The sequence below is a fragment of the Chiloscyllium punctatum genome, chromosome 11 (assembly GCF_047496795.1).
Source record: "Chiloscyllium punctatum isolate Juve2018m chromosome 11, sChiPun1.3, whole genome shotgun sequence".
NCBI classification, from domain to species: domain Eukaryota; kingdom Metazoa; phylum Chordata; class Chondrichthyes; order Orectolobiformes; family Hemiscylliidae; genus Chiloscyllium; species Chiloscyllium punctatum.
This window is the reverse complement of record NC_092749.1, coordinates 37,007,978-37,033,936: the sequence shown is the minus strand read 5'-3', so window position 1 is coordinate 37,033,936 and position 25,959 is coordinate 37,007,978. Positions and strand designations below refer to the sequence as shown.

General features: G+C 38.2%; 1 protein-coding gene and 1 long non-coding RNA gene across 4 annotated transcripts; one reads left to right on the top strand and one right to left on the bottom strand.

The window, feature by feature from the left end:
• Positions 1-1,278: 1,278 nt before the first annotated feature.
• Positions 1,279-5,413, bottom strand: six3a (SIX homeobox 3a). Its single transcript, XM_072580637.1, has 2 exons — positions 4,616-5,413; positions 1,279-2,870 (listed from the first exon to the last, which is right to left on the bottom strand). Exons 1-2 carry the CDS (start codon positions 5,296-5,298, stop codon positions 2,678-2,680), a joined length of 876 nt encoding a protein of 291 aa, XP_072436738.1. The 5' UTR covers positions 5,299-5,413; the 3' UTR covers positions 1,279-2,677.
• Positions 5,414-5,638: 225 nt separating this feature from the next.
• LOC140482903 (uncharacterized) lies at positions 5,639-25,018 on the top strand. Of its 3 annotated transcripts, none has more exons than XR_011961807.1 (3): positions 5,639-5,806; positions 7,206-7,337; positions 24,555-25,018. It is a non-coding gene; the product is annotated as an uncharacterized lncRNA (long non-coding RNA). The 3 variants fall into 3 exon arrangements; XR_011961808.1 differs by having other exon boundaries at positions 5,639-6,111; XR_011961806.1 differs by having other exon boundaries at positions 5,639-6,117.
• The last annotated feature ends 941 nt before the right edge of the window (positions 25,019-25,959 follow it).

Below are 25,959 nucleotides of genomic sequence, written 5' to 3'. Positions count from 1 at the left end.
AAAGCAGCTCCAGGAACTTTCCGCTTCCGCATTTTACTCGGTTTTTTTGTTGCCTCAGTCCACAATCACAAAAACCTTTGCAGCATTAGTGTAAACCGAACAGTCACTTTTGTACGCCGTCGCTCCCTTCCCCTCAAGGCGAGGTACAGTTACTTCAATGTAAGAGAAAACTGCTGGGGATTTAGCCTGAACCAATTGAAAATCTGTTTATATAGATTTCTAAACTGCATTTCATCCTAAATAATGCTCACATATGCACACATTATATAACTACCCCCTTTAACAAACAACAGTATTCGACAAGCCAAGTCGTCTTGCAATGTAACAACTGTGGAAGCCTATTGAAATAACACAGCTATCTACAGGCCATTGTTTAAAACTATCTCAATGTACTTATTTGGTTGGATTTAAAAATGACCCAAATTTAGTGACCTACAACATTGCAATTTTAGCCAGTTCGAAAACGATTTATCCAATGTACGAAAAACATTTAAAAAATCTAAACTTTTCTTTAGAAAAAAAGGGACGTGATATAGCCTTTTAATTTGCCCCAAAATCATTTCACTTGTTAATCGTTTTGCTGCATAGATGGGTTTCAATAGACATTCACGTAGAAATAGAAATGTGTGGTGGAAAGATTGTGTTCCTCACACAAAAGCAACAGTTTCAAAAAGATTCAATTATCGCCAAGCAGCGCAGAGCGAAACAGATCGCTGCCAAGCATTTACAAAGGTTGAAGTGAACACATTAACTTTACATGAAAAAAAATCGTTCATTAAGCCTAATAGCTTTTGTTACCACACATAATTAGAAAAATAAAAATAAATATTAATTGTTATTATTACACGGTGATAAATCAGAAATCTACTGCAGTCATGGTTTGCCTAGCAAACAAAAACGGAGAGGCGAACTCCTCTTTATAAAGACCTTTGGAAGTTTGGATTGCAGCTTCTCTCTAAAGTAACTGTGGAATCTGCTTATTAGTGAGTTTTGGAGCAATGTTATCTTTGATACAATGGAAATGTATATACAAGATCTATACTGAATGTTTAAACCTCAAGAAAAGTACAAAACATCCAATTATCCGATGGTGTTTGTTGGTTTCTGTAGTTAGCGGTTGGATCTCATTTAAATTTCGTTTTAGTTGCCAGAGAACCCGTCACGGATTTTCTCAATCGTTATCCAAAGCACACAGGGATAGATTTCAAAAACTTCACAAGTGAAAACAAGTTCAGGGCTCAGTTCTATTTTTAATTCACGCTTGAATTAACAGCCCGGGGCAATGAACGACATTAGTGCAAAGGTGCTGGCGGTAGACTGTTAGTCATGCAAATAAAGACTTCTTTCAACACTTCACAATGAACTTAAGATGCACGGGGAGGAGCTGTAATATGATTAGCTGATTAAATGGCGAGTCCTCGTATTTACTGTTTTCATTTGCCGCCATAAATAGGAGGAAGTTACTGTCTCCAACCCAATTTCTCGTGCAATTAATCCAAAACACTCACTCGTTGCAATAAAGTTCCTCGTAAAGTGGATAGCTTGTGAGGTAACCTATTTCAGTAAAACACAAGTACACTTACCCCTCCCCCATCATTGGACCCCATTTTAATATGACTGATATATTTGCCCGACTTTACATATAAAAAAGGTTTTCTTTACGAAATCCAAAACAAGAGTATAATACCCTTCAATGCGTATTCCCTTTTCAGACAAGCTCCTCCGTTTGTAGTTTCTGTGTATAAGTATGTTGAACCATTCAAAGTAACTTCGCAGAGAAAGACACAATAAGTCACCAGGTATAAGAAAACGGAATACTATATTTTGATTTAGAAAGTTTTTCTTTACATATAGATAAACACACAGTTGGAGAAACAGTGACTAGTAAGCGCCCTACATAAACTCGGGAGATATAATAGAACTTCGTACTTGCTGAAGATACTCAAAATAGCACTTTGCATAAAATTACATCGCACTAGATTTATCTAGTTGGATATCACCCCCACCCTCCCCACTTTCTTAAGAACCTAGTACTTTCGTCAGACGTTTGACACAATATGCAAGAACACTGAGTCTGTGATCGAGACAGAAAGAAAGAGAAAAAAAGCAATATCATATACAGGCATTTCTACACATATATTACAAACTGGGAGAATGATCGCGTCATTAGATATACATAATTCATATAAAATTTTGAAATAAAAAATAAAAATCTGTTACAGTCATAACTATTCTTCCACATAACCAGTACCCACACAGGCAGTAACAGAAGTGTAGAAAAAGGTGCTTACGAAAAATGATTGTCTGCGGAACAGAAAAACGATTCTCAGCCTGGCTTCGGGGGTCTGACCAGCACTCGGACTATAGAGAGCAACAAAGGCGACGAAGATTCTCTCATTCCCTCTTCATTGTAGATCCTTGTAAAAAATATTAACGTAGATTATTATTTTCCCAGATATAAAATACATCATGCAAGTCGGGTGGCTCCATGGAAAGCGCTGGATCAGACGTGCTTGTCTTAGATTTGTTTTTTTTTAACTGTCACATTTTTTCCTTCTCGAATGTGTTTTTGTTTCTCTCTTTTTCTTAAAAATGTTCATTAAATGTCCTTTTTTTTGTTTCAAATCTCAGGTCCATAGTCCTTCGTGAATGCATTAAGAGTTTGTTTGTTTTTGTATCATACATCACATTCACTGTCGCTAGAGGTTACCGAGAGAATGGATGTGGCCGTCTCGGCTCGCTCTGTCATGCTCGACACGCTGGTAGTTGGGCTGGCGGCTGTGGACGGAGATTCTGCCGCGCTGTGAGCAGGGCAGCCCGGCTCCGATAGCGTACAAACCCCACTCTGTCCCACTGCCTGATGTTGCAGCCTGTTCCAGACAAACAAAATGAAGAAAGTTGAGGAGGACGGGGGAGGTAGGGGTTCACAAATGAAAACAGAATCGGTGAGTATTACTCATGGATCCTTATTTTGGAAGAACAAGATATCACTGGACAAATAGAGTTATTGAAAAGCAGTTTAAACCTTGTACTGTTAAAAAGCTAAGCATCGTTAACTATGCAGCAAAATAGCATTCATCGGCTGTTGCGCGTACACGAATAGTTGGTTGTCTTTTAAATAATAAACCAGCAATTGTTTAAAATTTGGTGAAAGTTTACATATCAGATACGGCCGTTCAGTCGTTTCGTTGCAATTTGTTTGTTGGTTTCAGTTAGCATAATGTTCAGAAACTGACCGAACCGAAATGTACATTTAGTCGGAAACCATGTATGTCTTCAAGTTGAGCGCGCGTTTCATTGTTTCGCTGCTTGGGAAAGTGTTTCTCGAAAGTTAGAATGCGGTCTTATCGGTGCATCTTACAGCAGCCCGCTTGCTCAAATGATGCTTCAAGTTATTCCCAATTTCGTATTTAAGCTGTACTCTGCCGATATTTATCATGCTAACTTGAAATGCTTAGAGGGACTTTGAATGTTAGTAAGTCAAACAGCATGTGCTTATTTTGGATAAAGAGGCATTGCTGTAGTCTGTAAAGTAAATAATGTCCAGTATTGGTTTGAACCCCCGCCAAAGTATGCCGTCCTCATCGTATTTGAAAAGTTAATATATCTCAAATATTGAGGTGGGTACCTAAATAACCTTTAGACGGTGAAAGTAGTATTAACACCCTCATTGGCACATAATCTTTAGTCAAATATCCAAAAACAAGAACTTCAATTGTCGTGGACTGGTCTGGCAATGTATTCAGGATGGGATTTCTCAGTTCATGATGTGGAAAATACTGTTTGTATTTTTTTTTCAATGAGTGAGCGCCCATTCGTAATGTTATTCATCTCAATTCAAATGTGCTTACTTTAGTTTAGGAGTAAACAATCGTTGATTTGTTTGTCCTTTTACCTAAACCAGAAATTAGCAATCTCCCGGAAGTTATTCTACGTTGTGTGATAGTTTGATTTCTTTTGGCTACAAATTAAAGCATTCCATAAAACCACACACTTTTATGCCCATTGACACAGCAAACTTAGAGTCTGTTTCTGAATCAAACAAAAATATATTTAACTTATTTTTGTCAAACTTTGTCCAAATAATTATATCAGGTCCCATTTCACTGTACGGGAGTCAGTAAAGGCATTGTTTTCTTTAATTGGTTAGAGTAAATTTTACTATTAATTTGACTGTCTTTAATTCCAGTTTCTTACACAAATTGGTATTATTTTCCAAAAGCTTTTAACAGATTTAATCTTCATGAAACTGCGATTGGGGAGCTTTTTAATGGAATCTATGCTGTTAAATCATCGTGGTCAGTTGATGATTTATAACTGATAATTCGAATTTTTAAAAACATTCTAACACCTTCCCAATATTGACCACCACACTGTAATTTTGTTCATTTGCTGAACTGCTTAAAAAGTTTGACCTGAGATTTTATTTTGTTTCAGTTATTATCCTGGATGAACATGTTATTTTATTCGTAAATATGCTGTGTACATTTAAACAACGTTTGTCTTATGATTTTATTCACTGGATTGTGATGAAGGTTTGCTGAGTCTCTGAAACATTATTTACATGCTAATTGGACTAGTTGGCAGAAGGGTAACCTGGAATAAAACAACCGACCTGTTTTTGGCAGCCGCTGCTCTGTCTCTCTGCCTGCGGTTTTTAAACCAATTCCCCACTTGTGTCGGGGTCAGACCGGTTGCCTGGGCCAGTTCCCTTTTTTTGGAAGGGTTTGGGTATGGGTCCTGCAAGTACCACTCTCGCAACAAGCTGCGCGTTCTCTCCTTGAAACAGTGCGTTTTTTGCTCGCCGTCCCAGATGGTCCTGGGCAGGGGAAACTTCTTGCGGACACGGTACTTGTCGACTGGCCCCAGAGGGCGACCCCTCAACTTCTCGGCCTCCTGGTAGTGCGCTTCGAGCCACATCGCCTGCAGCTTGCCGTGGGACTCCTTGGTGAACTTGTGGTTCTCCAGGATGTGGTACAAGTCTCGGAAGTTGCCCGTGTGGAAGGCCACGACCGCCCGGGCTCGGAGGATCGATTCGTGTTTGTTGATCGCCTCGCATGCCCCCGGCGCCACAGGTAAAGACCAGAGAAAGCGTCCCAATCTCTCGATGTCGCCCGTTTCCTCCAGCGTCTCGCAGACGCTGGCCACTTGCTCCGGAGTGAAATTGATGGTCGGTAGCTGGAACATTGACAACTCTTCTTGGGGCCGGGAGCTGGCTAAGAGGAGAAAAGCGCGCTCGGCTGAGTTTGGTAGAAAGGGAAAGGCGCTGTATAGCTCGAACTGGGACCTGAACACCATGGACTGACTTGGTGGTTTTTATATTTAAAAAAAAACACAAAAACGTGTCAGATGCAACGAAATCGCCTAGTGTCACACTCCCTCATATTATATCCCCAAAATACTGTGTGGAGCACTGATTTTTTTTCGCTTTTTCTATTGGTCTTGGCGGTGTCGTTGTAGCGTTGCCATGGCGCCGCTGTCAATCACTGTCAAACGTGCCAATCAACCAGCAGAACGTAGAGGCTTTCACCACTTTTGCACTGCGTGGGGGTTATCTGAAATAAATCTCAGCGTCGCCCACCTACCTCTTGAAAAGTTCAAATGTGAAAGCCTCCGCGCTCTGATTTGCTAAGTGGCACGAGTAATTAGAGGATGGGAAATATTACCGCGATCTTAACGAACCTTGGTTAAGGTTGGAAGACGGGGCGAAAGTAAATGGGACAGCCTAAAAGACACTGTGGAATCGAGGGCTCCTCACTGAGACAGTTTAGACATGATTTGCACGTAGTTTCACTTCATTCTGCCGGTATGAGCAATAATAAGGCTGGGGAATAAAGGAAAAATGAGATCATTAGACCCATATACATGTCATGGCTGTGTTTGTATAAGGAGATTTTTTAATCTGCCTTCAGCACTGCGCTTTCTCCGTGATCATAACTCTTGTTAATTAATAGCATAATTGTCAATCCGAAGCCCGTTTGAAGTGTAGTGTGCAGTAACAACACTGTACATCGTTATTGCACTGACTGGGCATCATTGCAGCTTGAGTTAAGGACTTCGCACAGATAGGGCAATTTGAGGATCCATGGACCGGATGTGGATAGACTGCAGGTAGAAGTTAGTACATACCCTGTTTTTTTTTCAGTGTCTTTCATTTTGAATCATTGCCTTAAAGTGGCTAGAATAACGCGTTGCATTTTAATGTTTTTTTTAAATTCCATCGGTTCTGGCGCTGGGAGCTCCACGGGCCGTTGCTAACGTGCAACTATACTCTACCATTAGGTATGTTCGGCTTTAAGAAGGGTTTAATCAGCATCTTGAGCTGGTGGCTTTTTTGTTTGGCTTCTGTAACTATGGGAGTGTGATTTACAAGATTTGTACGGGTCATGGGTGTCTTTCCAGACTTACTGTGTATATTTAGACACGACTTTGCTTGGTGTTAAAAAGTGTATATTTTGAATGGGTTCACACACAGTAGCGAACAATACGGACATTGTACCGGATTGTACAACGCGTATTGAAACGCAGCATCCAGACTTCAACTAATCTGCCCTCAATAAAGCTGAAATAATTATCCTAAGCCGCCTTTCTACGGGGTAAAAATCATTGAGGAATTCAAAACTTTTTTTCCCCCTCTCTTCCACATTCCAATGGATTTCGAAAAAAAAACGCAAGACAAACGGTTATGCGCCCAATCTGCTTTCCAAGTCCCGGTGAAAAAAGATATTGCAATTAAAAAGGGAAACAGAGAGCGAATTTGCTGTGCACAAAGATAATAACGCTAATGGGTGGTATGGGTTCTTTAATGGACTGCAAACTGTTTGCGGTCCTGTCATAGCGCACTCCGCATGAAGTAATTCCAAGTGGCACATGAATAGGTCCAGTTGGGAAGGTTGTTCAACTGGAAACAGCGATGCTCTATTACACATTCGCTGTAGATTTCTATTAAAAAGTATCATCTACGCCCATTTAAATGCCCTAAATTGTTTCATTCAGAGAAAACACAGAAAGAGGCAAGCTTCTAGCAACATAATCTCTACTTTTATAATCACTTTAATTTTCGTTCATTGCTTCACAAAACAAAAGGAAGAAAAGAAAGTTTAGGAAAATGTTTCTAAAATGTTGGATTAATATCCCTGTAGGTTAACCCTGTGAAGTACGCGGTAATCTACATTTATGTCTATTTCGGTTTTTTCTTTCTTCAGGCACACGAGAAGCTTCAGATTTTTCACTCACTGCAGACGACCACCTTTAAAAAGGGAAGGACTCATAGTAAATACTATCCTCCAGTCTTACGGGCAGCCGTCAGTGTATCTGAACAGAACCCCGGTTGAATGGTAGGTGTTACCATTTATTTTCTGCCCCGCGCAAAAAAAATGGAAAAGGTGAAAATGATTCCTTCTCGCTCTGTAACATCGATGTCTGTATGGTATATACAAATGCAGGTGCTAGGAATAAAAGCAATGATGTACGCGGTTCTCTGAGCCTATTCGAGACACATTCACATCGCAAAGCTACAAGCACATAATTATTCGCTCAATCTTTGTGTGAAGAGTACAGGGTGTAAATGGCTTTTTAATGACGGGCAGCTGGCCGCTGCCGTTTGGAGCAGTGACCGTCAATGAAACAGCTTCATTCAAAGCTCTGAGCCCTGTCCAGCTCATGCAACTGTATCCTCCCCAAAAAGAAAGCAATAGCGAAACAAAAATCACAATTATTAAGAAATGCTGCAATTATACAAAGTGACAGATCAGCATCCGGAAAGGTGGACTAGCGGTGAAAAGGTCCAGGACTCTTTCCCCGGAGAAGCCTTTCAGACTCCTGTAAGTTTCTGCTTTATTGGAATGATTTCCGCTTTTGTTGCGGCTGTTGTGTGTGTGTCTCACCGCTCTGCATAACGTATGTTTAAAGTTGAATTGTGAAAACTCACAAACCATTTTCAGATTTAACTGATTTACATGGAACATGGTTTACATAGTACAGCGTGAAAGTTGATCAAGCGTGAAAGTTTACACATGAGAAAGAAACGGAAGTCTGGGCATTTCACATAATGTTGACTGTATACATAAAATAAGACGTTTTTGAGTTTAAATAGTTCAGTCGGATAATGCGACTTAGAATGTGTTAACTGTTAATAAATCTACTACGAAGATTGAACTTTTTCCATGTTGTTCTCTTTTCTCTAATCCAACATATAACGTATTGCTGTCGGAGACTTTTTAGTTACCCCTTGCAAGGTGGGGAATTAGCTTATTCATTGGTATTGTCATGTCGCCATTGTCGGTATTGATGTAACAAATAGATTCGACCCTTTACTTTCGCCTTTGTTCTGTTTTGTTTGGCGTTACTTGTTAAATTTCCAATTTGTTTTACATCCTCTGCTACTGTTTCCTCTACTCTTTCCTCCTGCGTTGACCTTGTCTCTTTAAGGTGGCTGGTTAAATGTGAGCTCCGCTGGGCCTTTTTGCCTGACGCTATATTCACTGCCAAGACGGGGCGCAAACAGCTCAGATTTATCCAATGCCAACACAGTCTGTCCTCCATCCTCAATGCTGAAGCGAATTATTACACGCTTTTATTAAGCTTTGCTTGCAGTGTTGATTTTATTGTACCTGATCCATTCGTATTGCTGCATCGTAGTTTAACTGAGTTAACTGTAGACATGATATTGGGTTATAACCAATAGTTTGCACGCATTTATATGTAAAGCTATGGGCTTCCTCCTTTTGGGTCATGGGTTTATAAATTTCACAGATAAGTCAGGCTTGCTTTTGCACCTTAGATTGATTAAAAACAAACAATCAAATAAGAACCGGCTCAAATGCAATCAAATTATTTTAAACTAAAATGGAGACTAAACTGGAGCACATTTAATTTCTCCAAAAAGGAACATCAATATACTTGAAAGATGTTGAAACGTTGTAGCCCATATGTTACAGGTGGAATCATAGGTGTTATTTATTACCTGTCGTTATTAACCGCCTCTTTATATTTTGTTTAAAGAGAGTACTGATTTACTCCGCACTGACTTTTACGTAATCATGAAGTAGTCGCTTAGTTAAACGCATGACAGTTGCAATTTCATTCTGAGTTTCTTTCTATGCATAAAAGAGTAGACGCACAAAATTAAAGACGTCAATAGTACAGTATGCTGAAAATTGGGGTCTAAAACAAGTTGTTCCAATGAAGTGCAGACCAATTCTCACTTCCCTACTTACTCTACGCCATCAATGCGATTCCACTAAGATTCAACAGAAACAGTTAAACATCAGAAGCATTTACCGTCTCTTATGAATCAAGCACACTAAGTTCCAAACTGAAATTCCGCTGGTCTATCTGGACCGAGGAGTTACAGTGTAAGGTTTTAACCCCGGAGCAGCTCAACTATGCAAACGTGACAAAAATAAAAAACTTTGTTTTTTTCCCCCATCAATGCATCACAGTGAAGGATCTATATGTGAATACTACAAATGTGATCGATTCTTGAAGTTTGCATGAAAGAGTTTGTCATAGTTGAAACAATAATCACGCGAATACGCTAAGCGAACAAGTTGGAAAGAATGAATTGCTTGCTCTGTAAAACATATTAAAAAAAATCAATTAAGGAGGCATTTGCATTTTTAATTTCAATATGTTGATAGCCGTTTCAGGATGTAAACAAGGAAATATTAGCAAGTTAGAAGGAACCATTTGTTCATAATTGTGTCAGCTGAAACAACTGTTTCCATCGACCGGTCGCTGTCTCAGTTGAGCGCCGGATGCGCAGTTGATAGTGAGAAGGGCGGCAGGTATCAGATTGTATGTTGAAAGACTTCCTACTCAGTTTAGAGGGACATTTGGAATTTCTTGCCAGTTATTTTCCTTGTGGCCTTTACTAAGTGCACGTCCTGCAAGGGACAGAGTCTTACAAGAGGGTTGTCCAATCAGGAGATTTACACGCATTGTTAGAGATATTTAATGAGGTGGCTCCATAGACAAGAAATAAAGGCGCTTTGCCGTAGAGTTACCTTATGTCAACCCGTTACTTCTAATGAATTGAACAAAGATGTACGTCCTAGCCCTGCAAACCTAGCAGTTTTAGCTTGTGGGGGCGGGGGCTGGGGCTGGCGGTGGGGCTGGGGTGGTTGAAGTTGCTGCGAGAAGGAGGAGGGGTGAAAGGTGAACGCTGGGCTTCCTGCTACCGGGTTATGTGTGTGTCAAAACGAATTAGTTACAGGAATAAAAGCACTGAATCCAATATAATATCATATGGTGCTATCATGGCTCATTGGTCAGTCGGCTTGACATTTCAATCTGCTTTAGTCAAAAAAAGTTGACTTAACTGCCTCAATATAATCGGTCCCTCGAGCTGCCCAAAGCAGATGCCCATCGTGCTTTCTCCCGAATAAACCGCTCGATTGCTATCAAATTCAGGTAACCTTTCGATTGCCAATTGCTTGCTTTTGGCGTATGGCATTGTGCCTCTTCCCCTACTGGGTTAGCACTTAAAAATCAATTAGTCTTTTCAAATCTTAAAGTAAATTATTCGAAACAAATGTATAGTGCTCCCCCGAGGGACAGCGAGGCCAGGATAAAAGGTTTCTTTTTAGGTTGTTTTATTCCAAAAGCCTGACGGATGATGAAAGAAAATTTGCCAAATCCGTTCCCGTTTCATTGGCTGAGCGCCTTCATTAATTGGTGCGTATGAGAACTAGTTCCTTACAATAAGATGTTGTAAAATGCTACCGGAACTGTACAAACTGACGATGATTACTTTATTTGGATTATGGACAGCTTGTTATAGATAAACGAGAGCAATACAAGCCCAGCTCAGCAATCACCATCCCCCCCATACTATCGAACACTCTGCACTATAGACTAATTCTAATCCATTAGCCTGGCCTGCAGCAGATACATTGATTTCCATCACCCGCATTGCACTCAATAGATGAGTCAGTCAAGCGCACGGTTTTAACATTGGAGGATTATCACGCCACTTCACTAAATAATAATACTAATAGTAATAAACTAATGACAAAAGCGCATCTCCTTAGCTTTTGATCTTATGCTGTCATTCTCCAAAGATTTTGCATTAATTTCATAAGTTGTTGAAAGTAAATTCACGTGTTTTGGTTGAAATGGTATAATTGTATATTTCATTTAATCATGGATTGACATGACCTCCACCCCAAACCCCTCCGATTCTCAAGTGGTAAGAATCTTATGTCACGTGAGGAATGACAAATAAATTTATCTCTTCTAATTTCCGATCACTGTCTAATCAACTTCGTCATCCTTTCCTTTCATTTTTTTCCCTGGATTTTATTCTCATCAATAACTTCTTCACAATGAAAGTCCAGCGACTTGTTTATAACAGCGATTTAACTGTGACTGTAAGGGAAACTATATCTTTTAACAGGGTGACGACCCTGCATCTTTACTTGCTTTTTATGGGGAAAAAAAGTTTTTCGTGAGCTAAACTTTGTGGGGCGTTTTCGGTCTGAGCTCCTCTATATTAGGGAAAGAGCTCTCTGAATAAAATCGAATCAGTTAGTTGTTGTTACTATTTGAACGCGAACAGATCGATGTCATAATGCTTTATTGTTATGGTTACAGCCATTGTTTAGTTACACATGCCATTTAGGAATCAAAAGTCTGGCTGACAGCATAGAATTAAATTCATAACAACAGACTCTTCCATGTCTTTTCCAATGCACGTGCAGGATTACTTTCTCAAAGGGTAGTGGGGCAGGTCTGTTGCATAAACGCGGGCAAAATGATTGGTTACTTTCTGTCAAAAGTCAAATAATACGCCGGCGAGAACAGCTATTTTCAGGAGTTTTCTCTGGCGACTTTTATTCACCTGAACTTAAGTGCAGTGGTGTCACTCCCACAATGCATGTATGCAACTCGGAAAAAGAAATGCTCTGAAAACAAAGCAGAATTTGATCAGAAGTAGCCCAGTTTCTCATTGTTATTCATAACAATTTAAGTGTGTGATTTTTTTAAACCGCACAATCGGTTATTAAAACCGCGTTTCACAATAGTTGCCAAGCAATTCTGTGATGAATTATGACAAGTCCCCAGCTAATTATATTCCATGTTATACGCTGACTGTCTTCCAACTAAAGATGCATCACTTGCCATTGCATTCTTGTGTAAATGAGTGCTCCCTATACTGTAACGATTTATTAAAAAGCTCAGGATAAACTGTTGGCTTCCTTAACAGTCACGAAATTATATACGATGGGGCAAACTGTTCCTGTCAACGCTGTAAAAAAAACCATGCTGCTTCCTCTGTGTAATAATATCTACCCACGATTGGAGATGCGAATTACAATCTGCTTAATGAATCGTTGCCTTGAACTGTTTATGTGTTGTTTGCAGGGCAATCGTTCTCGTTCTACGCAATAGCAATGTGAAATTCCATGTCAAAATATATCCTGATAGCTATCTATAGTTTTAGGGATTTGAAATTTTACGAGCTAATAGGCAGTCTTCTGCCTATGTTTCTACGTGTTTCACGTTTGTTTGCTTTATTCAGCGAACACATTCTGTCAGCATACTGAAGATGAAAAAAATACTTTTGAAGTCAGCTCGAAGCTACAGTGGAACCGTATTCATTAATCACCTACCTGATCACCACTATTTGGTAATGCTGGAGCAGTATTTTCGTCTGTTTGCAGTCCTGTTTATTTTTCCTCACCATTGCAAAGCATAAATAATGGACTGGAAAGTAAAGGATCAATATGATCAACAAGTTTGATGTGCGTAGCCTTGACGCTACTCTGAGTATTTATTGAAAGCGCAAGATTCTTGGTACCTAATAGCATATGATGGGTGTTATATACGAGCTTGATACCAGGTACTTGTCGGGCAAGTGTTATGAGTTGCTACAGGTTTGAAGTTTGAATATTACATGTGCGAAAGCGTACTTCGACAAAGTATTAGAGCCAGGAAAAGGAAGTTAACAGCCCTACCACCAACTCTTCATTCCCACACACGGAGAAGTTGCATGTTGGCAATCCCTCTTTTACGTTATTAAAAGTCTACTGACAATGGTTTTTACATCAAATAAAGAATGACTGATCTCGGGCTCACCTGTAGAATGGATGCAGGATTCTCTTAAGCATCAGACCTTCAAAGCGCCTGTGCATTCCCGACAGATTTGATGTAAACCGATTCGGAGAAATATTTAAATTTATAGCCATGAAGATAAACTAACAGGAAGATGGAGTGAATAGTTAACATCAAATGAGTTCAAGAGTTATCAGGCCAATTTGTTGAAAATTTGGGTGTACTTCTACATGTACTTCATTCCGTTCCCCTTTGAATCAATTGCTTTTCAGTTGGCGTTTACAGATGTGTTTACAGTTATGTCCTTATCTTATGTCCTTATCTTCCATATCTCTCACTTTCCACTACATGAAAACAAATATATGTTACGTTAAACAAAAATAGAAATGACTGGAAAACGTCAACAGGTCCCGCAGCATCTGTGGAGAGGAATCAGAGTTAACGTTCCGAGTCCAGTGACCCTTCTTCAGAACGCTGTTCCCAGTTCTGAACCAATTCTGAAGAAGGGTCACTGAATTCGAAACTTCAACTCTGATTTCTCTCCACAGATACTGCCGGACCTGCTGACGTTTTCCAGCAATTTCTGTTTTTGTTTCTGATTTCCAGCATCTGCCATTCTTTGTTTTTTTAATATATTGTGTTAATGTTGATCCCAAACAATATTATAGTAACATTTAATTAATAACTATCAACATTTGCATTATCATATTACAGAACTGCTCAGTATGTAAAACAGAATGTCGGTCCACCGTAATGTGCTAGTGTTTAACTTGCATTGTTTCCCTGATCCTGTCGTTTCAGCATATCTTTCTGTTTCTTTTTCTATCGTGTACTCATTTAATTTTCTTTCGGAAGCAGCTAAGTGATTTCCCTCAACCACTTCCTGTGATAGGAGTGAGTTTCACATTGTTACCACGCACTAAATAAAAACATTTCTTCTTATTTATGTCGATGTTGGATTTTCTTTAAGGTAACAAATGTGTATTTACTTCCATTAGTGGCAACGTTCGCTTTGCATCTGTCCTACTCAATTCTGAAGACCCCTCTCAGGTTATCTTTATGACTTTTCTACAAAAATTGATGTCTCCTATCTGTTCAATCTTTCCCAGAGTTGCAATATTGTATTCTGATGTCATCCTCGTAAATCCTTTCGGACATTCGGTGGTGTGTTTATGTCCTTTTTATGACAAGACATCCACAACTGCACACAGTATTCCATTTGCAGGCTGACAAGTGTCTACACAAGTTCAGCACATCTTTATCCCTGTTGAATTTTATATTATCCTCGAGTTTTGTTAGCGTTTTAAAAAAACTCACCTGCAATGCTGCTTTTTTATTAATTTCTATAGTGCAGATGATATTTCCCTTTTCCCACCGAGTAGGTCACCTCACCCCATTAATCTCTGTTAAATGTGATTTGCCATTCAACACTCCAGTCTGTTATAACAATATTAAATAATGTTGCATATTTCCCAGTTGGCAGCTTCACCCCCACCAGGACCTCTCCGTCCCTCTCAACCCCACTCACCATGATATTCGTTACAGAGACAAGGGATTGCGGTAAGTTCAATCGCTTGGGTAGCAGTGAGGGTAAATACAAATTCGGTCGCTAATTTCAAAATCAGCGATTTTTTCCACACTTATCCTACGCTGTTCTATTCAGAAAGCGATGCAACCTGATCTAGTCGTCCAGATTATGAAATGATTGTTAGGTATGTACTGGTGTCAGGGCGTTTGTGGGAATATGAACTGTCCATTCTTGTACATTACTGGCCTTATTACTCAACAGTGCAATTTGTTGTTTTATAGGCATGAGAGTATTGCGAGCATGTGAATGGTGCGTGAGAGAGAAGTTGCGTGTCTATGTCAGTGAGTCAATGAGAGTGTTACGAGTGTGTGCCTAATTGTGAATCTCAACGGATAACTGACTGCATTGCGATGCTGCTATTCTACTTTGCTTTTCTTTGGTAATGCAGTTGCTTCACTGGCAGCCCCAATTTCCCAATGAATTGCTTCCCTTGCATGGGCTTTGTGATAAAACCGTAGTCACATATTATGTATTCTTGTAGCAAGATAATCCTGCATTGACTTGCTGACCATACACTACCCAAAAAGGAACAGTAGGTGCTGGAGAAACTCAGTAGGTTCGGCAGCAGCTGTGGAGAGAGAAGCAGAGCAAATGTTTCCAATTCAATGGGACTCTTATTGCTGCTGAGTTTCTCCAGCATGTTCTGTTTTTATTTCAGATCTACAGAACCCTTCTGACTTTTCTTTCACTCTTTATGGTGAACGTTTTTTCGGACTAATAATATGCTATTACTGACGAATACCTCCAGTCTTTAGAAGTATGATGCATTTTTAATTAGAAATCAAATTTATATAACAGCTTTCAAAAGCCATCGAGCGTCTCAAAGTTTCACATGAATCTCGGACGTTTGAAACACAATCCCTGCTGTCATGTCAGAAATAGTGCAGCCAGCTTGGACACAGCAAAAGCCAACAACAATGCCACTTTATTATTCCCTCGTGAGACATGGGCGTACCCAGCTATGGGCAGCATATATCACCCAAAATAACTTCCCTGGTTTTTAACTCCAAAATAATGCCACAGAATATTTTGTGCCTACCTGAGAGGACGAAGGAGGGTTCCATTCGGATCTTATCGGAGAAATAGCACCCATCATTGCAGCACGCCCTCAATACTGTACTGGGATGTCAGCTTTTATGTTTGTATTCAGGGTCCTGGAATGGAACTAGAACCATTTTCTGAGCCATGAAAAGGGGCTACCAACTAAGCCACAGGTGACCACCTAAATCTGGAATTGCATTAAAAACCTTAATTTAAGGCATTGCTGACTATTCGATGGCCAAGTCATTTAATATAGAGCGCATGATTGTGAAATTAACCTTGAAAAAGATTTATTCTCATTGTGGTGATACACCAAGGTTTAAAGTTTTCCAAAGTGGATTCCAGTTAACTAAGAAAGGATTCCTAGATGTTTAAATTGTAAAGTCGTTTTGTGTTTGTGTTGCGATGTAAGACTAAATGAATCTTTTTAAACACAACGTTAAACCACAGGCAGGAAATCTCTCAATACAAGTATCACAAGTGGAGGTAAGAACTTGCACCTATGTAAATAAATCTAAATCGACCGCCCGCTGATTATCATTCCAAGTCAGCCAAACATCTGCACGAATTAATTACTGGAAGACAAGAAGGTTACCATAGTTTTGCCTATGCAGTTCATTTATAATTGTGTCATTGATGCATATTGGGGTTAATTGGACGAACAGACAGGTAGGTCGAACATAGATAGCAGGTAGGTAGGTCGACGCATCGATGGATAGGTACCGTAAATAGATAGAACTTGCGATTTTTTTCATCGTTACACTATCTTGTCTTCTAATTTAACAGTGATGGTTGAGAAAGTCACATTTGGACAACCTTTTGTTTGTCTTTCAGTCTGTTTAAATTCATTGTAAGCAATGTACAAGTAGGAGGTCTTCTTTTCGGATATACCCACAGCTATAGTCCAACGCTACCACAATCCCCAATAGATATTTGGGCAAAACATGTGTAAAACACCTCAAGGTATTGACTACTTGGCTTTTCAACAATGGCTGGTTAATTCAGAAACTCGTATGGGGCGGGGTCGGAGTGGTTTTAGGTACTTTAAAGTGGGGATGGTGGTGAGGGGGATGAGATTGTGGAAAGTGCTGAAAGATAGCATTACAATTTGCTATTCTAATTGTTAATCCAAGACGTGTTGTATTGGCAATGCCTGCGTATGCTTACATTTCCTCAATAGAGCTTTGGTTCTTCTTTTACAACACGAATCCCTGGGAAAATAAAGCATATGACTCTTCATTCTCTTCCCTGCAAAGCCAAAAGCCTGCTATTAAAGCACCCAGTCATACAGAAATTGTAAATGTGACATTATTGTACCAATCAATCCAAATCCAGCTCTATCGAAATCTTATGTTTTACGCGTGTTGTTGAGACATTTAGTTTGTTTCTTTCTACTTACAATGTTTGCTGAGTGAATAGAAGTTGATTGTACTAATCCCTTATTATTCTGCTTGTCCTACTACAACAAAACTGCTGGAACTAATTAAACGAGGCTTCATATGTTCATATACAAAAGCGTTACACAACTACCTAATTTATGAACGTGATTGTGTTCTACAGTCCGCAAACACAGCGCTCCTGAAGCACAATGATAAAGCCGACAGGAATAGAGCACAGCATAGCACATTCAACACCTAACATACAAACACAACAGTCAAATGTACACATTGCGCAGATGCATGACACATAACATCTAAAAATAAATATACAAATGTATTAATAACGCACATGTTCAAATAAAATAAATGATGCACAGCTAAAGCATGCAGACTGAATATACAGGCACACAGTTATAGATATACACTTATGAAACAGTGACTTGATTGGTACAAATAACTTCACCATGAACATATACACAAATAATTTTTGTATGCAGTCTATTTACCATCCAAATACATATAGAGAGCCTATGTGCTCTCAAAACAAAGTACATGTTTTCCACAAGTATGTACTCATAGATAATATTCAAAGGGAGCAGGTACATGGAACGTGTCAACATATACAAGATTGTCCGGGTGGTCTGGTTTATCGGCGCACAATGCTAATTAACAATATAATGAGCACTGATACAATATACAAACACATATAACCTATTAACACACCACAACAGCAAATAGTCGCAAGGTAAGCAAATTAGTTGCTTTAAGAAACATACGAACAACTTTTAAGTGCAGATATTCAAGCTCTAGTCACATACATAGCAGTATACATTGATACAAACTACAGAAACATTAGAGACATCAGATTTTTAAAAATGCAAATAGGACATGATATGTCTTACCAGAAACAGTGGTGTAAACAAAATCCATTGCTGAAAAGGAACATGTGATTGGTAAAGGGGAAAGTATAAGGAAACGGATTAAATGGGTGGCTTCTTCGGATAACTGGCGATGGTCCGAATGATCCTCTTCTGTGCTGTAAATTCAAATCCTGAATGGGAAAGATGTTGGATACATACTACATGGAGAGAATGGAGAGACTCTGCTCGAAACACGTAAACACAAGCAGGATAGCTACAAACATGCAAGATGCACGTGGATTATAAAACATACAGAACATACAGGAGATATAAACAATGCCATCCTCAAATCAAATATATATAGTAAATGAGATACACATAACCACTGTGGACACAACTGGTCGGAGAAGCATATATACTGTATCCGTAAACACATTAAACTGTAATACCTATAACTCTTGAGTGTCTCTAAATTCTCACTTTTGGAGTCAAAGGACAGAGAATAAAACGATTTATTAGTCTTCCTAACAGTTTACTTAATGCTTAATGTTGGCCTTGAAACAGTGAAGCGACTACACACTACAGTACACATCATCCAATAGCAATCCTGTACAAAAAGAACTGAGGTAGGCTTGAATTCAAAATCCTGTTAGCAAATTATGTTAGTCATAATAGTAATAGTGTGGCCAACCTACATAGGTGTTTACTGGTGTGGGCGATATGTAGTACTGTTTCTCTGGTTATGCCGCGTCAGGAGCTCACGGCTCTAAGTTTAAGTCATGGGCAAAGATCGTGGAGAAGAATGTGAGCGATACTATTCTTGTACTAGCAAAGCCACAAAGAATCCAACATTGGCTTTAAATCCAATAAAGAAGCTGCACCTGAGACTATACGGCGAAGTATTTGAGGCAGCAGATACACAGACTGAGCGTCTTTCGGAGTTTAGCAGAACCGCTTTTAATTTACGTCCTTTCGCTCTTCTTCCTTAAAGCAATGGTGGGTGGGAAGGAGCGCGAGGGTGGAGGGTAGGATTAGCAGCAAACACCTTTTTGTCCAAAGTATAACCTTACTAATTTGTATATCATCCTTTGATAGATTTACAATTTCCTTTTATGGCTGCACCGATAGCACGAGAGGATTAATTTATAAAACTGCAATCGACAAGAGGCTGGTTAATGTTGATAATGCAATTGTATGATTACACAAAAATCTATAGTTTATTTACAAATCTTAACATTTGAAAGAAGCGACCAATTTATTAGACAGAGACTTTGCGATTGTTACGACCCTATAAATTCCATTTACCTTGCGTAGCTTTTGGACACAACGAGAAAATTATGAATTCAGTCTCCTGTAGAGGACGCTGTCATTAGCTAAGGCATCCTCCCTCGCCCAGCATCCCCCACACACCACTCCCCCAGCTTTCAACAATCCTCCCCCACCAACTTCCCGTCCCACGCACGCCCTACCTCAGAACCTGAGCATCAGTTTGCAGTCTGATCCAGCCTAGGTTTCAGAGCTGCTTTCGGACAAATTGGGGAGCAATATTTGGACTCGTAATCATGATCAGTGATAAGTGAACAGATTCCAACAAACTTATGGAGCTGAGATTATTTATAAATTACATACACTAAGAAAAGTTGCATTTCTACATCCAAGCGAGATGTTGAAATGTGTAATGATTGCAGCATGAATCGGCTGCGGCTTCACCCAGTGCTCTTGAAGCCTGTAGCAACTCTTCGACATTAATGGAAAGTGTAAAGATGCAATAGCACTCGGAAAATCTTATGTAGATATACTATCTTCTATCAATCACGTAATTGCAACACATAATTACATTTCTGAATATATTCACATCTATGAATAAACAATTATCAGAGTGGTTGTCGCCAAACTGGAACAAATATGCTGGCGTGAATCTCCGTAAATTGCAGTCAGATCAGCACGTCAATATACTTTGCTAACATGATTAGCTGCCTACAGTGCTCCGCAGTCAATCATACTTTAACAGTCTATGAAGTTGTGGCGGCAAAATGAAGATCAGTTTAGGCATTTGAATTGATCAATTGTTCTTTCTAATGATTTGTGCTGAATGACCAATTGATACAGTACATAACATATCTACTTACATGTACAACGTTAAATGTTTCTCAAATTTATGCTTCAAGCTAAGCGGTTCAAACTGCTGGGCTGTTGCAAAGTTGAAGCCATAATTTAGAATAGAATCGAGTTATTGATCTCATCTCCTTAAAATACGTTCAATTACTATATATCATCCAATATTTAAGTGAAACCAGTTTTATTGCACATGTATCATCTCCAACCACTGAATCACGTCGTGTCAAACATCTCAATGTGTCTTATCTAGCAGTTTAATACACCTCAGCTGGTCTGAGGACAGCACAGACCATTGTTCATACAGTTAACTTTATTCGTTCTCGGTTTCTGACTTGTTATCTCTCACATACTGCGTGAGGTAAATGGACTTAGAGTATATCTAAAACAATACGAGGGTAACAAGACACATACCTTTTCCCTGGAACGGGGTTATTTTTCTGTCCATCCCCTCAAAGTTTTATTTGTTTTATTCGTAATTAATATTACCTTTTTGTAGAATTGCGTTGCACGACAGAGAACGGTTATTATCTTAAGTTATGCTTTAGAAGTCATCCCTCACCCTTTCCGCCCCTCCAACACACACACAAACACACACACACACACACACACTCACGTTATTAGTGTCTTTTGTGAACCCCTGTCACGGAATTGATTGTTTCACTTGTTGTAATGGTTGACTGCGTTACACACAGTTGTAAGACAACTTTCGGTATTGTTAGCCATTTGTTTAACGGGATTCTCAAGCTATTTTATGAAGCCCTTTATAACATAGTTCATCCGTAGATTTTGTAAATGAAGATAGCTTTTGAAATATTCCGAAGTGCACATTGTTGGGGGGGAAATTATAGCATTCCATACTTTGTAGTTTAATTTGGGCTAATCAGTCCATAATTTCTGTTCTGTTAATAGATCGACGATCTGCATTTGTCTCTTGGGAAATCTTATCGTCCATGTTAGATATGACACAAGTCGACCAACGGGTAACCCATGACTGAAATTGTTGACTAGGCTTCATGACAATTGAGTCTTTTTTCAAAAAGGTTATGTTGACTTTTCTGCAGCAAGACAGAAGAATCTGTTATTTGAGAATGTTGGACAACACAAGTTGGTGTACAAAGAGAATAATGAACAAGTCTAAGTTCTGCTTTTGAAAGTGCAAAGTTAAGTCCACATCTATAAGCAAATAGCAATGTCACTCATTCACCAAAGTGATAAGTTCAGCAATTTCTTATCATTTTTTTCTACAAAATGCACTGATGCGATTAACAAAAGATTATATTGTGTTCCCTTCTGCTGCGGATAATGCAGGAAACATGTTTCCTAATTAGCTGATAATGAACATCTCAGTGGCATAATACCAGTTTATTTTGAAAGATTGTTTCCCAAGGATGTTTTAGTCAATTCTGAAGCACTTTGGGTTGCTTAAATGTAATCTTGCCTTGTGACGGTATCTTTTCAGTTTAAGATAACCTTGCCTGCATTAAAAGTGTTAATATGTTAGGCGATGAAAGGAGTAGAATCTCTCTCTCTCTCTCACACACACACACACACACACATACAAACGCACAGCGTCCATTAATCGAGTTTGCGATAATAGAAGGTCAGACGCACATATCGTGGCTAACTTCTTTAAATAGATTTTGATACTTAGGGAGTGTATTTTCCTCGATTAACTTACAGGACAATGGCACAAATACATCGTTCACTGAACTTGTAATTTACGTTTGAGCAACGTCTGTCGAATATCATATTCATCTGCCTTCCGGTTTCTATGCCACAATCAATACTGATAAGGACATCAGAAGTCTGAAAGAAGAATGAGCAGCAAAACCGTGACAGGTACAATATAGAGCATTTCCTTGATCGCTGCTACTGACAGCTTTAAAACCATTGCATCTCGCCCAACAGCTCGATGGCGATTACGCTATGAGTCGTTAGTGAAATATGTCAAGCTTAGATATGTCAAGCACCGTTGTCATCAATGTATAGCTAAAAAGTGGAAAGCGAGACTGCATGTTAGAAATGTATTTGTGCATTTGTTTTCTTGACTCATTTGCTCTCCAAGACATCTTTCAACTTCGTAACGCTGCCAAAACATCAAAACTAACTGCACCAAACTCTGTCTCGAAGCAAAATAGCACAATCCAAACTTATCCAAGCCACCATTGTAGATTGGCTTTCCCTGGTTTGCAATCATAAAATGCAAAAGAATGTGAGTACATATTATGGAGAAGACTAAGCCGTTTGACTACTCTGTAATTGGCAGTCGTGATTCCAATCCCTTTGTCTCTTCAGATTGGTGGCAGGAAGTGGTGCAGGTAAAAGTAACTGGTCAAAATAGTGTTATGGATATCACGGGTTTGTTTAAAATAAGAAATAATGCCACATTCATATTTCTGTGGAATCTACAGAATCTGTTCCCTTCGCAACTGTCATGAGGTATTTCACCATAAGAATGCTTGACAACTGTAGCATTTATCAATGATATGCATACACTTTACAAAAGTAGTGGACGTTGAACTCCGTACCATTACTGTATACCTAAGGGTTACATAACCAAACCCAATGGTTGTAGAATTTGCATCTACAAGTAAACAAAACAAATATGAGATCTGATTAGTTGTGTCAAATACAGCAATTCACTTTATTTATTCAATTGCTTTTTAAATATTTTCCCCAGACATTTATTACATGCAGTTGTCTGTTTAGCTATTAATCTGTATATATTTCCATTGAACTAGTACAGAACTCGATGAGAAATACATTTAATTTTATAAGAACAGGGAAAGTAACTTGGGGCTCTGATATCAAAATCATATTTTTAAAAAAGTCTATTATGTTCCATTGCTGAGAATTAGCATACATCAATGAAATATAGACATTTTGTTGTTTATTAATGTTGCAGACAATAGTCTAGCGATAATGACTGATGGCTTATACTTTGTGTCCATGTTAATATGTCACAGATCATGTGATAGGCTATTGTTGAACAAGACGTCAATGTTTCTAAATTGTTGCCTTAGTTTACAATGAATTTGAAGTGCGACATTGACATTGACTTCAATCAAGCAGCAGAATTTTGATTACATTCATGACCAAAATTTATAAATGCATAAAACATTCAAGGGACAGGGGCACAGTGGGGAAACACAGTCCTTCTATTAGCACCATTGCTGAACCTCTAGCCTAGTAAAGTACAACGCTTAAACTGCTCAGCAAATATCACTAACAACAATGTACCATGCATATTACAGTATTCACTCATCATTACAAAAGCAACATATGCCAATACATTATAACAAATTCCATTCTAAAGAAATATTAAATTTGTGTTTCCTGAATGTTGCCTATATTTTCTGAATGCTGTGATATATTTGCTTATGAAATGATATAATATATAATTAATTGTAATATATATATTTATTTGATGTTTATATATATGTGCTTACCAGATGTTGTAATACATATGTCCACAGTGTTTTAATATATATATATGCAATGAATATTGTAATATATGTTTTCTCAATTTATAATGTGTTACTGACAGAATATGTTTTCTGAATATTTAAACATATTTATTTACTGAACACTAACATATGTATTTTCTGAACACTAATATATATGCATGTCTTCTAACAAATGTTGTACAGGTTTGCTAATTGTTTATGATATGTTACTGAATATTGTCATTGTGTTACTAGATATTGTAATAAAAAGGCTAAGTATTGTACAAAACATGTTTACTGTCAACATTATGAATATATACATTTGCTGAATAGTCTAATATAGATCTGCTTCATGATCACAACATTTATTCACTGAGTCTAGAAAATAATTTATGGGTTAATTCAACCATTCTGCATTAGTCAATCACAACTAGAGTTCCATAGCTAAAATAAAGTTATGGGTTTATGTAGTTTAATGATCTGGTGTAATTTATGTATCTTTTATGGTTTTGTTTACGTTCTGATCCTTACAGTAAAATGTACAAATCTTAATACAAAGTCCCTAAAAAAGGACTGCCAATTATGTATTTCTTTCTTCATCAATGAATCAATCTTTGCACTGTGACTGTTACCCACTTATGTCTTACCATAGGTTTTAGGAAAATACTGTTGTTTTTGGAATTTAAAGAGATTTTCTTTTAAAGTTTGGTTCATTTTAAATTTACGTACTATTTGCCACCTGTTCTGCCGTGTCATAACATAATTGTTATTTTTTCTTTTTTTTCTTAAAAAGTGTTCAAATGTTTATTCAGTTTTGTTTTTAAGCCTGTAAATTTCACCTCAATGAAGAACAACGCAAGAAAGGAGGCGAAATTGTTTGGGCTTTGCTTCCTGGCCATAAGAGTCAACGTAAAATAAAGTCAACAAAAACAGAAAGACTCTTGTATAAAAATAAGTCTTTTTCCTGAAGTGGATCAAAAGATTTTTTTACTCATTATTTTTGATTCAGAATAAAAGCTAATAAGGCACGCAATGTCTTTTCAATTGTCGAATGTCTTTATTTCAGAAAAGGGATTACCGCCAGGAAACAGGGGAACAAAAGAAAAAATGGCAGAAGTTTTGGTTCCAACCTCACGAAAGCCGGAAGGTCTCGACTTTTTGACGTTATTATCGCGTTTGTGCAAGCCTGATTTACATTATAGACTAAGCGGGATGTCCAACTCACTCCTGGAGTGTCACCAACGTCAGAAACTCACTCTGCTGATCCCATTCGGCAATGTTAGGGTCTATATATGCTGTAGTAGTACATGAGTTAAAATTGCATTTTAGGGTTTGTGTGACTTTGCAGATGGCTAACAAAAAAAAACCACCAAACATAGACAAATATATCTGGAAAGACTTTAAGGAATTTTCAGAATGTATAAATAAAATGTTTAGAAATTATAGAACGCTTATTTAATAACGTGGTAAACAGCACGGACACCTGTTAAACTCAATTTTCAACTTTAAAAAGATGGCATAGAAGGCAACAATACACTTTGTGGCTGTTCTCAAAATGATACGATGACTAAAACAATTTCAAAGTAAATTAATGCAGACTTTTAATTAATTGATATTTTCCTGGGGGAAAAATCGAATATATATCGCAAAGTTCAATTATTAAAAATTGAGGTGATACAAGATATATATGTTAGGCGTGCATATCTTCCACCGATATTAATAAACTCGCTAAACAAATCGCAAATATTTTACAAATGGTTTCGGCATAGATCTACCAATTTATTTATTTATTTATCTATAGATAAATAACTTTGAACGTTATCCATCTATAGGTAAGTTTGATAAGTTTCAAAGTTTGATAAATTAAAGATTACGTAAATAATTTGAGCCAAAAACGAGTAGTGTGGTTATTAGAACCGAAAACTTTCAAAACTTCCCGTCTCTTCCATCACTATATCACTTTGTCTTAAGTTGATATGATTATTACATCTATGTTTACTTTAAAAGAGGCGCGGAAAATATTAACGATTCAGCTACGCCATAATTTTCTATTGCAATATAAAATACATGCATTGTTTTATGACAATCCAGTGTGCAGAAAACCCAAACAGACACGACAACTATTTATAGTGAAAGTAAACGCCTATACAAAAGCAAACTCTTTAATAGAGGAACGGCATACTTGAGTGCATTGTGCTTTCCAAACTAATTATAGACAGTAATATAGATTTAGGCTAAGATGTTTATTTTTAAATAATTTAAACGATGCACAGGCGCTTTATCTGATTACAAATAAAATATGTATAAAGAACAGCTGTTTGTAACAGCATCATTCAGGAGCAAGCAGGGCTGTATTAATTTTAATTAATTAATGAGAACGCCTAATGTCTGAGGGCTTTTGCCCGAAACGTCGATTTTACTGCTCCTCGGATGTTGCCTGAACTGTTGTGCTTTTCCAGCACCGCTAATCC